The 16,669-nt window shown below is 39.6% G+C and overlaps 1 protein-coding gene across 6 annotated transcripts in view; it reads right to left on the bottom strand.

Annotated features, from left to right (window-relative positions):
- The window catches only part of UNC79 (unc-79 subunit of NALCN channel complex), a 149,654-nt gene that overhangs the window by 56,590 nt on the left and 76,395 nt on the right, over window positions 1-16,669 (bottom strand). For 5 of the 6 annotated variants that reach the window (XM_089522436.1, XM_089522439.1, XM_089522440.1 and 2 more), the window contains exons 28-31: window positions 12,143-12,429; window positions 6,575-6,757; window positions 4,931-5,093; window positions 2,134-2,286 (exon numbers count right to left, since the gene is read on the bottom strand). In XM_089522436.1, the coding sequence (XP_089378562.1) occupies window positions 2,134-2,286; window positions 4,931-5,093; window positions 6,575-6,757; window positions 12,143-12,429 (786 nt within the window). The remainder of the gene's footprint in view (window positions 1-2,133; window positions 2,287-4,930; window positions 5,094-6,574; window positions 6,758-12,142; window positions 12,430-16,669) is intronic. The other variant, XM_089522437.1, reaches the window with a different exon arrangement.

Below are 16,669 nucleotides of genomic sequence, written 5' to 3'. Positions count from 1 at the left end.
GACCACAAGTTGAACATTAGTCAACAGTGCGATGCAGCAGCTAAAAAGGCCAATGCAATTTTAGGCTGCATCAATACAAGTATAGTGTCTAGATCAAGAGAAGAAATAGTGCCACTGTATTCTGCTTTGGTCAGGCCCCACCTGGAATATTGTGTCCAGTTCTGGGCACCGCAATTTAAAAAGGATGTTGAGAAACTGGAACGTGTCCAAAGGAGGGTGACTAAAATGGTGAAGGGTCTGGAAACCATGCCCTATGAGGGAAGACTTAGGGAGCTGGGGATGTTTATCCTGGAGAAAAGAAGGTTAAGAGGTGATATGATAGCCCTGTTTAAATATTTGAAGGGATGTCATACTGAGGAGGGAGCAAGCTTGTTTTCTGCTGCTCCAGAGAACAGGACCCGGAACAATGGATGCAAGCTCGAGGAAAATAGATTGCACCTCAACATTAGGAGGAACTTCTTGACAGTAAGGGCTGTTCGACAGTGGAACAAGCTCCCTTGGAGTGTAGTGGAGTCTCCTTCCTTGGAGGTCTTTAAGCAGAGGCTGGTTGGCCATTTGTCAGGGATGTTTTGATTTGGATTTCCTGCATGGCAGGGGGTTGGACTGGATGGCCCTTGTGGTCTCTTCCAACTCTATGATTCTATGACTCTATACTATCGGCGCCATTATGTCACAAGGCTGTGGCCTCAACCACATGGGCACAGCCTCGTGACATAAGGGCACCTGAGCACACAAACGGCTCTGTGCAGAAGAGCCGTCATAGGGCTTCATCGCAGCCCTTATGATGGTGCAAAAAAGGAGCTTCTCTAGGCGGCTCCTTTTTTGCACTACAACAGTATGACAGCATACCAAAGAAACAGCACCAGCAGCAAGCCTGCTATACTGCATGATGCTTCATGTCTCTTTCGGTATTCACAGATTCTGTATCCAAGGATTCAACCAACCACAGTTCAAAAATATTCACACAAAATCATTCCCAGTGCGTACCTTAATTTTATAGTAATAATAATAACTTTATTACAGCCATTTGGCCAGCACAATTACAAAATTTTGTGCAATGAGTAAACATGTTGAGCGGCTGCTTTCAGACAGCGCATCTGTGCTGCAGCATGTGGATGCTGCAGCACAGATGCAGGGCAAAGATGGGCACCATGGAGCCGTCCATCTGTACTGCCCCTATCTGACCCCATCCTCAGGGGGGTGTCCTATATTCATCTATTCTCCCCACCTACAGGCTAGTTTCCAAAGAAAAACTAGTCTTGCCTCTTAATTTCCAAACACATTGGCCAGTTCTCAATGTCTTTGTTCAACATTAAAACTGGACTTGCTACTTCATTTCCACACACAAAGATTTTGAATCTGAATTGTCATTCTCACATACCAATGGCATATATATGTCTGCCCCTGGTTTCCACTCCACTAAATGCATCTGAGTAAGTATACTGAAGTTTAGGAAAGTTCATGCTGCCAATTTCTTTCTTTCAGTTAGTCTGAAAGGTGCTACATCTCTCTCCATAGTGAACAACCCAATATTAGAGATACTCTAACTCTGGATTTCCTGCACTGAATAGAAAGACAATCTCTAGCTCTGTGACATACATTTCACCATGTTTACTCATTGCTCAAAATTAAGGTTTGCACTGGGAATTTTTTTGTGTGGATATTTTTGAACTGTGGTTGTTTGAATCCTTGGATACAGAATCTGTGAATACCGAAAGAGACATACAGCATCATGCAGTACAGCAGGTTTGCTGCTGGTGCTGTTTCTTTGGTATGCTGTCATACTGTTGTAATGCAATAAGGCTCCATGTGTAAACCTCACAGTTGGTGGGATAAAGGTTGGAAAACCCCACATTTGGTGACCATGGCAGGGGGATAATGGGTAGAGTCCTCATATAAAGGGTGGAAACCCTAGAGTCCTAGATAAAGGCAAATATGTTCAGAGTTGCATGATACACCATAATAATCACATTCCTTTTCAATAATGTGTATGTTATAGACAATGTAGTGACTGATTTACATGTCTCCTAAGTTAAATGTTTCAAAATGGGTAAAGTGAGAAAAGGAAAATACCCAACACAAAAGACATTCAAAAGACATTAAAACGTATCTAAATTTAAAAAGATATCATACTTTTCTGAGCATTCATTTCAACAGGCTGGTATTTCACCACTTTGCTGCCTCCAATTCTTTTCAGCCTTGCAAAGAAAGTCTGAGATTCTTTATTGCCTGTCCCAGTGGGTGTTTCATGAATGTCAGATTCATCAAAGACGCTGTCTTCCTCTGCTTGAAAGGGAAAAATCAGTATTATTCTGATGCAAAATGAAATGTATCACACAAGAAGCAGCTTGTTAGCAAATATTGTCACCAGATCTATATACTGATTCTCAATTTTTGAAAAGGTTGAATAGTTTCAAACAGACTATATGAGAGCTGTATCCCAGCAGTATTATATAAACACACAACATAACTCCTGTTTGGTAAAGAATATGCAAATGATACTTTTGGTGAGCTGAGAATTAATACTTGGAGGAAAAGATATAGAGCTTCTTGAGTAGTATTGAAAAGAGAAATCCCATGCAGTAGTTCAAATATGTGAGTTAAAGCATTGTTGGTAGATCTGTTGTTTGACTGCAATTCCCATGAGCTCTAGCCAAAACATAGTTCAAAAAAGTAATTTTTACTAACTGGTTTCTCAGAGCCTTTTTACTAGACTGCTGAAAATCTACAACAAATGATACTGTGGTTCCACTGAACAATTTATTATATTATATAAAACCTGATTCCAAAAGAGTTTGCTATAAATAAAATCAGCTGGCAATATCAATACTTTTCTTCTTCACTTTTTTAAACCAGCAATTGCAAAGCAAGTGTGCAGCAAAGCAGAAAAGGTAGTGATGTGGGAAAATGACATCTGAGGCTTCTAAAAACGAAATACGTCTATCTATTTTTATTCTTTTTTTCCTATTTTCCTCCCAGGATAGCCTTTCAGGCAAGTCTTCTTTAGATTTTACTAAAAGTGACACTTGATCAGCTGCTGGTATCAAGTCTAATATTGGGTAAAAAGAAATTCTCTACTTTCTAAAACTTTTCAGAAAGAAACTAAACTAAAGACTGAGTTAATTTTACTTATATACCATAGTTGTATGACTGCTCAGTAAGAGTCGGCTTCTCACAATGATTTTGCTGCAGCTTGCAAAATAAATTGTGAACCAGTAATTTATTTCACTGTGATTTTCCGAAATGCTAAGATCTCTTCCTTCCATTCTTTCTCTCACATCTTCATAAAGCCTTTTCCCAGTGTGAAAAAGACATTCAAAAAGAAACAAAACACATAAAATTCCTAGACAACATACTTTTTTAAAACAAGAACTGATTCTGTTTATATGATTATTCACACACTTTCAGGCATTTCAATGGATCTGTATAAAGCAAAGTGAGATCGAAACATGAGGCTCTACCTATCCCCTATCTCCACATCTTTATTATGACAGCTGTAGAGAACTTGGAGAAACACATTACAAATAATGAAATTACTTGTTTGAAAATAATAGTTTGAAAATAATAAGGAAGTCACAGGATTATTTTTAATGCATAATGCAATGACTAGTGACAGAATTTCTTTTTTAATGCACAAATAGCATGCCCATTATTCATAAAATATTGTTTGGGGGAGTGTTTTGTAGGATTTGGGGAGGTATTTTAGTATTTGTAAGTGTTTTTTTTTTAAAAAAAATAACCTACAACATAAAGCATCACTCTTCAGTTAATAAGAAATGAGTAATGTTAACATGTTGCTTTAAAAATGAAGGAGAGAGAGGAACAAATTCGTTTTGAATATAATATATCTAGCCCTGGTAACTGCTGCATGCATAACTATATTCACAGAAGACCATGGCCAACCTACCATTAGGCAGAACAACCTGCCCCAGGTGGCAGATACTAGGAGACGGCAGCAAGGTGTCGTTGGAGGGAACTGTGCACCACATCACCTGCTCTGCACACCATTATTAGGTAGATTACATAGGTGCAACTGGCATAAGAGCAGGGGCATTATCTCTGTAGGGCTGCCATAATTGTCCACTTTTACCAGGGACAAAATGTAGGACAAATTCAAGACCAAACTGTAGGGCAACTGCAGGACAAAACTCAGCTCAAAATGTAGGACATTTAAGGTCCACCATTTTTCTTCAATGTCCTACATTTTGGGCTGAGTTTTGTCCTGCAGTTGTCCTACAGTTTGGTCTTGAATTTGTTCCACATTTTGTCCCTGGTAAAAGTGGACAATTATGGCAACCCTATCTCTAGGGAACAAAATAATTTTGGGCAGCTCTACAGAAGACTGTCTCCAAGAGGCCTTGTCCTATTCACCTGAATAAGAAGGATCTTTTTATTGAAGCAGGATTTGGACAACTGGTTGGCTGCTGAGAACAAGGCTCTAAATGGTTGTATACTGTAATTCTTGATTGGCTGCCTTCTAAACTGCTTTAAACTCCATTATATATGTTTAGTTGTGTTTTAAGATGATATTTTAAAGACAATTTTAAGAAAATATTGTTGCTTGTGTGGTGTCTTGAAGTTGTGGGGTTTTGTTTTTTAAAAAGAAAGAAAGAAAGAAAGAAAACCAAATGAAGCCTGACATTGGCTTATTGTTGTTTGTTATATAGGCTACCCTGAGAATATTTATACAAAACAGAATTCCACAGCAATAACGTTTATGGAATCCCCCCCCCCATTGTTTTCCTTTGGAATGAAATCATGAGCAAATATAATTTGGTAGGAATGGTCAAGGCTTGGCCTCCACGGCGCTGTGTGTCCAGTGGCCTCCCTGTTGTAAACCAAACATTCAAAAAGAAGAAAAACATCTCTCCTCCACAATGACATCAAGAGACTATTCATGTTCACATTCATGTCTAATGTTATGTAATACCTTTCTCTTTCTCGCTGTATCTGCTTATGTTGCTGTTGTCACTGTACAAAGGGCCTGCTGAGGCATGAGGCTTGCAGCTGTGATACTGTGCATTTAGAGTGTTGACTGTTATATAGATGAGATGCAACATGATTTTGCTGATTTCACAATCTCTGTAAGGATACTTGTTCCAGACAAAAAGGGGAAAAAGTTCAGTTTAAGACAACAATATTGCTACTAACCTAACCACAGTGTGTCTTTTTAATAATGTCATTTGATTCACAGTAACAGTTCCCAAACTTTTCCTGTACGCAGGCCACTACAGTGTCATTGGAAAAGATGATAATGCTTGCAAAGTGGGAGGCAGTAAAAAAAAGAGGAAGATCACATTCAAGATGGATAGACTCAATCAAGGAAGCCAGAGCCCTGAATCTGCAAGACTTGAACAGAACTATTGAGCATAGGGTGACTTAGAGGTCTCTCATTCATGGAGTTGCCATAAGTTGAAGTTGACTTGCCAGGAATTAATAACAACCATGCCATCACAAGTTTTAGCAGATTATCACATTTAAAAATGGTTTTAAACATTTTTAACATAAATAGCAAAAACAAAGAAGACATAAAATCCACTCCAAAAGAGAGGTCACAAAGGCCTCTGTCAGGTCTCCTTAATTCAGATAGGTCACCCATAAATCACCTCCAGTATTCTCATGGGCCATAAACAGCCTGTAGATAAAAAGTTGGGATAACTGATCCATAGCATTCTAGTTTATTTTCAAAGTGTGGCCTACAAAATAATAATTTCTTCATGCAAAACCCTTATGCCACTGGGAGGGACAATTCTAATCAATAAGTCCTAATGAATTAGGACCATATTTCTGGATTTTGGAAAGCTGTATGAACAGAGAACCAGCATCAAAAATTTTAAACTAGCCTTTTCTTTTCAAAATAAAAAGTATAATACCATCATTTCCTTCACAAAAGCAAGCACCTATATTGAAGTTCTGTTAATAATGTGAATGTATTTATTTAGTCAAATATGTGCACAATCATGGAGTTCCTGGGAGTGGGGGGCATTCCAGAGGCCTTAAGAGTTTATGAAATTACTTCCTTGCCTATGGAATGGTGGTGTTCTGTAGGCAGAAAACAAGGCCCTCCCTGCATGACATTGTCATTGCTCCTTTATCAGCAGAACTCCAACAGAAGACCAAAAAGGTTGTGTTCTGGGAGTGTGGCATGGGTAAAATGTTTGAAGCTTTGGATCCACAGATTCCAAAGTCCTTTCATTCCTCCAACATGACTGGGGCAGGGTAAGTGTGGCGGCAGCCTATGATTCCACTGTAACTGCTAATGCTGCATCCTCTGAAATCCTGGGATTGCCAGTTTGGGGAGGCACTAAAGCTCTCTGGCAGAAATTTCTCAGTACCTCTGCCTAAACTACAAACCCCAGGATTGCATAGGATGGAGCTACAATGTTACTTTGGAAAGTTAATACTATAATTGTGTAGTTAGTATCAAAGGGCTCTTGTTCTGAACTAGATATGTGAAACAGAGACCCATGCGTTACCCATACTGTTGAGTGCTCCTTTTTAAAATCACCATACTGTCCGACACCAATGCCAGTGGCTTTGGAGCAGATCTGTACAACTACACAGGAGTGCTTACCTTATACAGAATGACAAGTAATGCCTTCAGCCACATTTGCCGAATATGAGGCTTAAGGGACCAGAGAGAACAGCGGGGAGGCTGCTGGAAGTAATGTCTGAGCTGAGGACATGTGCAGTACTTCAGCACCTGAACCACTAAAGGGAGGAGGTGTTTCCCCAGGTTAATATTGTAGTCCATCACCTAAAACAAACAATGGATTTAGAATTATTTAGAACAATGTACCCAATTATCAAAAATTAATTTAACACTGGCATTAGAAAAACTGATTTATTTAAAATCAATCAAGTTAAATTGATAAGTTAATCAACTTTCAAGTAATCTTATACACAGTTTTCAAAATGTCAGCTCCACTGAACACAGTCAAACTTATTTGAAGGGATGTCATACTGAGGATGGAGCAAGCTTGTTCTTTGCTGCTCCAGAGGCTAGAACACAGCAATGGATTCAAGCTACAGGAAAAGAGATTCCCCTTAATCATTAGGAGGAACTTCCTGACAGTAAGGGCTGTTTGACAGTGGAATACACTGCCTCAGAGAGTGGTAGAGCCTCCTTCTTTGAAGCTTTTAAAACAAAGTCTGGCTAGCCATCTGTCAGGAGTGCTTTCATGGTGTCTTCCTACATGGCAGGTGGTTGGACTGGATGGCCCTTGTGATCTCTTCAAACTCTATGATTTTATGAGAAGGCACACATACTCAGAATGTTGCACATTGATTAATCTGTAGGGGCCATCTTTAACCTGTCTGGCTGAGACTCAGTATAAAGACTGGATTGTCATAATCCTCTGAAAAATATCCAGAGAGTTGAACTGCCATTTTTTAAATAGCCATTTGCATGGTGTCAGATCAAGAAGTCATTTTCCATGACATTGTCACTTTGATACCTATCACTTCAAAGTTTCCCCTGGGCAAAAAAAAAAAAAAAAAAAAAAAAATCCTATTGCTTAACTTGGAAGGAGCTTATTGCTCATCTTGCAAGGAAATGAATCAGTGATTACCATTATCAGCAATATCTTTTACTGGACCAAAACTGCGTGCTTGCAAATGCCGAACATGTCCACAAAGTAGCATTTTTTATTATAAAAGACCATCTATGTGTGTGTCACTTTACAGGATTAAAGTTTTAAGAGTGTTCTATCCAAAGCTGCATAGAAGTTCAAGAAGCAAGGGGAAGGACAAGAACAACTGAAAATGAGCTTTCAGTGTGAACAACATACCATGAGAGCTTGCATTCAAACTATTACTTTTTACTCTAGTACTATTCATTCAGGTGGTTGGTACCCTGGATACCAAATGCATGAAGGGTGTAAGGGAAATATATAGGTTGGCCCCAACCAGTGGCTGTCAATATGCATGCCACCCACAACCTACCACCACTCTGCATTTGGCACCATTCTAAAGGGGGCTTGTGCAAGGACAGATTAACATGAGTAGGAATCCCAGCATAAGGATGGGAGCCCTGGTGAATCCTCATGTTCCTGTGAGGGGAATCCTATGCTTGCACATCTGTATTCACATGCGGTGCTCCCCCCTCCCCCCCATGCGACTGACAGAAAAGACATACCAGCAGAGAGTAAAAAATCTACTTTTTTGGACTACAATTCCCAAACACCCTCCCCATCAATCAGAATGGCTGCAAAAAAAAAAAAAAAATCCAAAATAAAGGAATGTTTGCAGTCCAAATAAGTAGCATTCCTCATAAATACAGCTGAAATCTTGATGTAGTATATACGGAAAATATGTGCTATGGGGAAAAATAAGTGGCAGAGAGAGAGAGAACACTACCCTTTCATATATTTACACTAGAAATACAAAATGGAGACCTAAAAACCACTCTCACACCTGACTTTTATTGCTTCTCACAATGGAGGCTTGCTTGCTGAAGCATCCAGAGTCCCTGTGACTAAATAATGAAAGCAAAGGCATAGGTAGGAAAAGAGCAACAGCACATGAAGGTGAGCACCAATACCCTGGCTTGTTCTTAGGCATTTGACAGACAATGGTGGGGCTCCGCATGTTATCTGTCTTGGTTTGCTCTCAGGATATTTCTCCTGTCACGTGATAGATGTCTGAATCTAGCTGCCTATCAAATTCCCACAATGTCCATGGCCTAATTTCACACTGGAACATTGTGGGGAATTATCTGCACATTCCCAGTTAGGCCTGTCAGGACCTACTAACAGAAGAGAGGGAATCCATCGGAAGACACATACCAAGACTGTGGTCTGTAGTATAATTTGGCCAAAGTCTTCCACAATCTTCTTTGCACTGGTTTGCATTTTTAAAGATTCCTTACAGGTCAAATGATGATGGCTACTAACATAAGAAGAGTCCTGCTAGATCAGAATATCCTGCATCCTATTTTCCACAGTGGCCAGCAAGATGCCCATGTGAAGCCCATAACCAGGCCACAAGGGAATAGGTGAGATCAGGATTGGAGGTTAACTCTTTTTTACTACTTAAAACCCCAAACACTATCCAGGCAGTTCACAGACATATTCTCTTCCAAATAAACTTGTTCAACACCTCCCTCTGGTGGACTAGCATTCAAATGATACGTATTAGGTTCATAAAGTAGAAAACATATCCAGGGTAAACATGTTGGCTATGTAGTGGGCCTATACATCTGAACCTGTTTAGGATATTCACCCATTAATCCTTGAGGATGATTCTCTGTAAAAACCGCTGTATAACGATAAGCTATCTCTAAGTGATACCATTATTGCTGATATGATGTATTTATTGGAACTGTTGTATTTTATTGACTGTACTGTATGTTTTTACTGGGTTGTAACCCCGCCTCGATCCGTAGGGAGAGGCGGGGCAACATAAATAAAAATATTATTTTTATTATTATTTAACAACCAAAATCCACAAAGTAGTGATACCTTTATCCGACTAACCAAAATGCACAAAATATATGTAACAAACTTTTGAAACTCCATTGGCTTCACCAGGCAAAGGTGTATAAAAAAATCATACAGAAGGAAAAAAAAATATGACTGTGTTAATTACAATCCAGCATTTTGTCAAGATATGGCTGTTCTCAGTTCAGGTGGTATTGGAGGGACATTCATGCAGGCAGGCCTCTCTCCTACTTCTGCCCATGTAGGTACTCCAGGAAATTAAAAAAAAAAATTAAGATCCATTAGCAAGACAAAAAAGAAACGCTCCTTTTGAGCCAGAGGTAACTTGGATCTGAAGAGGAGAATCTCTTTCTCATGTTGGTAAAGACAAGAAGGGCCTGTAAAGTATCAGGTGTAGGGCTGCCCAAATCCAAACCTCTTAACCCAGGCCTCCATATCTTTCCTCCAGTGCATCTTCAGCATTCTCATCCTCAGGAGGCCATGCAAACTAAGGCTGCATCTATACTGCAGAAATAATTCAGTTTCATCCAAACTAACTGGATCCTGGGATTTGTACTTTGTTGTGGCACCTTCTCTGGCAGAGAAGGCTAAATATCTCAACAACAAATCCCAGAATTCCAAAGATTGAAACCATGACAGCTAAAGTGGTGTCAAACTGCATTATTTCTGCAGTTCAAATACAGCCTAAGACTTGTAAACATGGTGCCTTCTAGGCTGCCATTCCTAGGGTCCCTTAATCAAGACACACCATGCCCTATAAAGTACTTCTTATCAAGCCAAGCAATTTGGCTTGATTGTGAAAAGGTAAACTGCTGTTCTCTTTCCTAGCTGCTTAGATTGTGACTGTGTCTGTCTTTGACTTAGCATCTGCTTCTGGTCTATCGTCAGCTCTCTGTTATTGCCTTAGCCTTCTCACTCTGGCTGTTTTGACTCTTCCAGCTTTACAATTCTATGATTCTGTGATTCTTAATTTCCAGCTGGTCCATATGCATTTTTCCTCTTCCAGCCATTGCCAACCTGAAATTTCCCCATCCATTTCTTTTAAAGTTTTACTAGATATGCTTTTAAAAAAAATGGATATGCTAATAATAATAATAATAATAATAATAATAATAATAAATTTTATTTATATACCACTTTTCCAAAAGATCAAAGTTAAATGGCTTTTAACTCCATTGACAGTTTAATTATATTTTTATGTTTTTTGTGAAGCTTTATCTGTTTCTGTCTTAATTTTTACACGTTTCCTTAACTCCCAGGATGGAGGAAATGGTGTGAGAATGATGCTATTATTATTATTGAGATGAAGGACAGACAAAATATGGCATTGAAAGCTTCAAGAAATGGCATTTCAATTTTTAAATAAGTTGCAAGGGCTCTCGGTGTTGTTTAAAATCAAAGACAGCAAACAGTTTTTAAAAATCAGAAGTAGACTTCCAACCACTACTATTTTTTCTTATTATTATTTTTGGCAGATCTTGCAGAATTCCAGAAGCAGACAATCAGGAGGTTACTGCAAAAGCTACAATTGCCCAGATTTTTGGATCTTTGCATTGGATACTCTGCAACTGTCCCAAATTGGGAGGGATAGTCTGGATTAATTCTCTGTCATTCCGCTTTTTCAGCTACATTTACATCTACATCTACATCATCATCATCATCATCATCATCATCATCATTCTTTTTATTAAAATCACAAAATGCCAATTCTACCAATCATACATAATATTGATATCTTGTATCAGATTTTCAATATCCTGTATCATCAATTCAGACCTCATTAAAAGATATGTATACAATGAACCCTCCACATTCACAGGAGTTAGGAGCACAGGACCCCCATGAAAGTGGAAAACCCGCAAATAACAAAAACACGTTTTTCCCTGAGAAAACTCCTCTCTAGGAATCCCTAGGTCCTCCAGTACAACTCTATGGTCAACATCTGCTAGGACCTGAACATAGAACTGAGCTGGAGGGCCTACAAATGCCTAGAGAAGTACTTTCTCTAGGAATCTCTAGGTCCTCCAGCATGACTTCTGGCTGATGTTAACCACAGAGCTGGATTGGAGAAACTAGAGATTCCTAGTGACGATATATTAACCCAATAAATGAATAATCACATCTGCAAAAATCAAAGCCACAAATGTGGAGGGCCTACTGTAACATATACCTCATATAACATATATCTCTTATAATCCCATGTCGCTGGTCACGCTGTCTGGGGCTTTTGGAACTGAGATACAAAAGATCTGGCAGGTCAAAGATTCTCACTCTTAATATAAAGATCCATGTCCTTGAGTGTCAAACTGAAATTATTGAAAGGACTAAATGAAGAATCTTGGAGCTTAAAAAAATTCTTTCATATAAGCCTTTAGATGTATCTGCTGAAGTGGGATGCATTCTACAAAAACATATTCCACATAAATTGTTTTTAGTTGTTAAATGCCACAAAACTCTTTCTTGGTTTTTCTGCAACAGATGCAACTCAGCTACCTGTCTGGGAATTCTCCAAATGAGAGATCACAAAATTTTTAAAAACCTAGTTAAGTACCTATTTATTCTGCACAGAAGAGTTCTTTATAGCATTAAATCCTCTTAGCTGTAGGTATAAAGCCTTTTTGAGGTAGCAGGCTAGACAGCAAAGATGTGAATGTATATTTCATAGCTTGCTCCAAAGAAATGAGAGCATAAAACTAACTTACCTGAGCAATCCCCGCAATAAAAGCATTAAAGCATGTTGAAATGCGCATTTTCTGTGGTGCAATCATGAAGCACCCTTCCTGTTGGTCATAACCCAGTAAGACATATAAATGGCGCTTGACTGTGTTGAAAGCTTTAGCACTGCTGATATCTGATTCTGCACTACTCTCATCCTTTGCCATAAACTTCATCAGCACTGTAATGAGTTGGTGGACAGTCTGATGGTCGATGCCAGCATCCTCTGGAAGAAGATCCTTTATGGTGTTATCATTCTCTGGAGAAGGTTGCCCTATTACAATGGAAAAGGAAGCAATTATAATGTGATAGTTAAGAGCCATGTAAATCAGAGGCCTGACATGTGTCATTGCTGCTTGCAAAGTCATTGGAACAGACTTCAAAGATCATCTAATCCAGCCCCCACTAGTGAAATAAATCCACTACTACCCAGCCAATGAAAATCCAACTTCTGTGGAAAAAACTGTGATGGTTTGTCACTTTTTAAGATAATATATTCCACAATCAACAGCTCAAAATGTCAGGAACATTCTCTTAAAATTTAATCTAAATCCTTTTTCTTGTAATTTGAACCCATACGTTAAGGTCCTACCATTTGGAACAACCAAAAACAAATCTACTCTGTCGCCAATGAATTTCCATCATTTATTTGAGAACGGTTCTCATATTACCTCTTTATTTTCTCTTCTGATGGCTAAACATACCCAGATGCACCAATCTGTCTTTACAGAACTGAATCTTCATGCCCCTCACCATCTTTGCTGCCATTCTCTGAAATACTCTCATTCATATAATTGTTTGCAAGTCTTTGTTCAATAGTGTTATGTAAGTTTTTACAACTTGAAAATCCTTTGAAATATTCTAGATCAAAATGAAGATCTATCCATGCATCCTAGTATAAAGGCTAAAATTCTGTTGATGACAAACCTAGGCTTAACATCTTATTACACTTGTTTGTATATTGGGGGGGGGGGGGGTGGATATTGTGGAAGAAGGTATCTGTACCTCCTAGCACACCAGGCATCACAGATGTGCAAAAACAGCTGGTGTTCTCACAGGCGCAGCTCTGTCTTTTACACAGAGGAGACCACTGCTCCTTCTTCTCTGGGTATATATGGCAGCCCAAATGGGCCTGGGTATACCTCTGCAGCAGATCGGTAGCTGAGGGAACAGAGCTACTCCATCAAATCCTCTGGCTGCTCCTACATACTTTGAGAGAAAGTAGAGTTTCGAGACACTCCACTTTGCAAGGGAATTCCCTTACTAGGACAGCCAGCATGGTATAGTGGTTTGAGTGTTGGACTAAGACTCTGGGAGACCCAGGATCAATTGACTACTCAAGAATAAAAACCCACTGTGTGCCCCTGGGTAAGTCACACTCTCTCAGCCTCAGGGGATGGGAATGGCAAACCCCTGTAAAGAAACTTTCCAAGAAAATCCCAAAATAGATTCATTTTAGAGTCATTGAAGTCGGAAACAACTTGAAAGCACACAATAACAACAATCTCTTACTTAGAGGCTGACATTCTATCCCATATTGGTATGATGTAGGACACCCCAAATCCCATATTTTGATCAGTGTGAGTGCAAAAAGTGGGCACTAGCACTGCTCACAACAGACAGTCAACAAACATTTGCTACGGGGGGGGGGGGGGGGGGCTGTTCCCAGCTGATATGACCGTTGTTGGTGCCCATTCTTTCTCTACTCCACACCAACTCAGAGCAGCATACTCATAGGGGGGAAAAATCCTAATCTTGCAATGGGTGCTGGCCTTGTCATCACAATATTTTCCTGGGGTTTTGGGGTTCCTGCAAGATACAAGATCTTGTGGGAGCCCAGAAATCTCATGAGAAGCCCTCTTCTTGAGATACTTGCGGTGAGCCTATATAAGAAGCCTCACCCTCTGTTCCTGTGCCACTGATGCCACTGCTCTAGGGTGCATCTACTCTGTGGAAATAATGCCGTTTGACACCATTTTAAGTGCTGAAGCTCCATCCTACAGAATCCTGGATTTTGTGAGACACCAGCACTCTTTGGCAAAGAAGGCTAAGGACTACACATCTGTAAAATTCAATTGCCAGGATTCCTTGGGATAGAGCTATACCACTTATAATGGTGTCAAACTGTGTTATTTCTACAGTGTAGATGCACCCCTAGATTATGGTATTAAGTATATTGGTGGAATCATGTGCCCTGCCATCTTATTTATTGGACACCAGCCAATGTAGAGATAAAGAAGTCCACAGGAGGAAAATTTTCTGCCTACTTCCTCCCTGGTGCCAGCTGTGCCCCTTTAAAAGCATTCCAAGAGCTTTCATGATCATTCTTGAACCATGGAGAGCAGGGTTTGAATTCCATTGGGCCATAAAAACCCACTAGGTGACCTTGGGCAAGTCACACCATCTCAGCCTCACCAGATGGCAATGGCAAACCCCCTTTGGAGAAATTTGCCAAGAAAACACTATGATAGGATCACCATAGGGTCACCATAATTCAGAAACAACTTATAGACAATCAACACATACACACTTGAGCCATATAGAAGCATGGAATTTCCCGCTGCTATAAGAAGAATTAGTTTCCCTAAATTAGCTTGTCTTGGGATCCAAGCTGAATTTGGACTATGCAGTTCCCCCTCTCTCAACAACCTTCTCAACACCCCATCACACACTGTTGGAAAACTGGCTTTTCCTCCAACCCTTCAAGAATACTTCTTAGGAAGGACAGTTGGCTGCAGGAAGAGAAACTTTCTTCTGATGAATTTCCTTAAGCTGACATATCTTTGAATCCAAAGCATTTTCATAACCACACAGTGTGGATATATGCTCATTTCGCTGAATCAAAATATGACTCTTACCTTCAAAAAAACAAGATCGGGGCTGACAAGGGGAAGATGAAAGCTTAAGTGTCAGCAAAGACTGTCATGGTATTATGTTCATCGGAGACATTAATTAAACCATTTGCTACCTAATTAAAATGCAGCCTTCAGGGATACTTGTTGATTATGCTATCTCAAAAAGCAGCAGGATCATAAATTCTAGTTTCTGACATACACACTGATTATTATGACAAGCCTTTGATCAAAAAAAAAAAAAAACCCATAGCATTACAGTAAATGTAATGGCAAAGAAAAACTGCTTTAAAATCCAAATCTCTATTGAATTCATTTGTCCTTATATATCCAACCAATAATTTCCTTAAAAACCTGGCACATACTGAATCTTCCTCTCACTACTCCTCTACACATTGTTGTTGTTGTATGCCTTTAAGTCATTTCTGACTTATAGCAACCCCAAGGTAAGCCTATCACGGAGTTTCCTTGGCAGAATTTGTTCAGAAGTTTGTCCTTGCCTTCCTCTCAGGCTAAGACAGTGTGACTTGCCAAGGTTACTCAGTGGGTTTCCATGGCCAAGTGGAGATTCAAACCATGGTTGCAAGCATCACACTCCAACGTTCAAACAACTACACCATGCTGGCTCCTCCTCTGTACTTCATTCCTCCAACAACAGAAAGGAAAAGTCCATGTTAGGGGATTTATATCCCATTTTGTCTCTAATGAGCTCAATCTGGTTCACTGTGGCTCTTCCTCCCACTTATCTTGACAGTACCCTTGGTAGGTACATCGGTCTAAGAAAGAATGACTGGCCCAAGTTTATCCCATGAGTTTCATGGCTCAATGGAGCTTAGAATTTGGGTCTCCCATGCCCCAGTCTCACAACACTTTAACCTTGCCACAATGGCTTTTAGAAAAGAAACTGATCATACAAACAGCTATACTGTAATGTCTTTATATAAATCTGTGATGCTATGATTGAACATGCATCAAGTAGCATGATGTTCCAATTATGAAAATAGGACATCACAAATTTGGGGGGAAATAAAAAAGGAATTTATAAAATGATTTTAAGCATTAGAGCATCTTCCCTATTTTAAGCAAAGACTAAAGAATTTTCAGTTTGTGAACAACTACCATCACCACTACTACTACCTATTACAGTGGTCCCTCAACATTCACTGGGGTTGGGGTGAAGGACCCCCATGAATGTGGAAGAAATGCATATATAAACACTATTCTTTTTACCTAAGAGAACACCTAGCAAGGAATCTCCAGGTCCTCTAGTGCAACTCTATAGTCAACATCTGCCTGAATGCTGATCGTAGAATCATGCTGGAGGACCTACATATGCTCCAGCTTGACTCAGGCTTGCATCCTTCCAAGGTCACTAAAATGAGTACCAAGATTGTTGGGGGCATTTAGCTCACACATTGTAAACCACTTAGGGAGTGCTTAAGAGCACTGATAAGTGGTATAGAAATGTACTTGCTATTGCTATAAATTCAGTGCCATGCTCCTGGAGGATATTCTGGGAATGACAATCCAAAATGTAATTTTCCCAATCTTTGTGTCACTGGGCATGCCAAATCAAATCTTGTCTCCTCCAAATATCTGCAGAATCATTCCCTTCATGCCCTATAACCGGTTTTGTAACCAATGTGCAAATATAACATTTAC

Source organism: Sceloporus occidentalis, unplaced genomic scaffold, assembly GCF_023333645.1.
Source record: "Sceloporus occidentalis isolate IW3139 unplaced genomic scaffold, rSceOcc1.0.p SCAF_4, whole genome shotgun sequence".
In the NCBI taxonomy this organism is placed as follows: Eukaryota; Metazoa; Chordata; class Lepidosauria; order Squamata; family Phrynosomatidae; genus Sceloporus; species Sceloporus occidentalis.
Note: the sequence above shows the minus strand (reverse complement) of the source record. Positions and strands in the feature narration are given on the sequence as shown.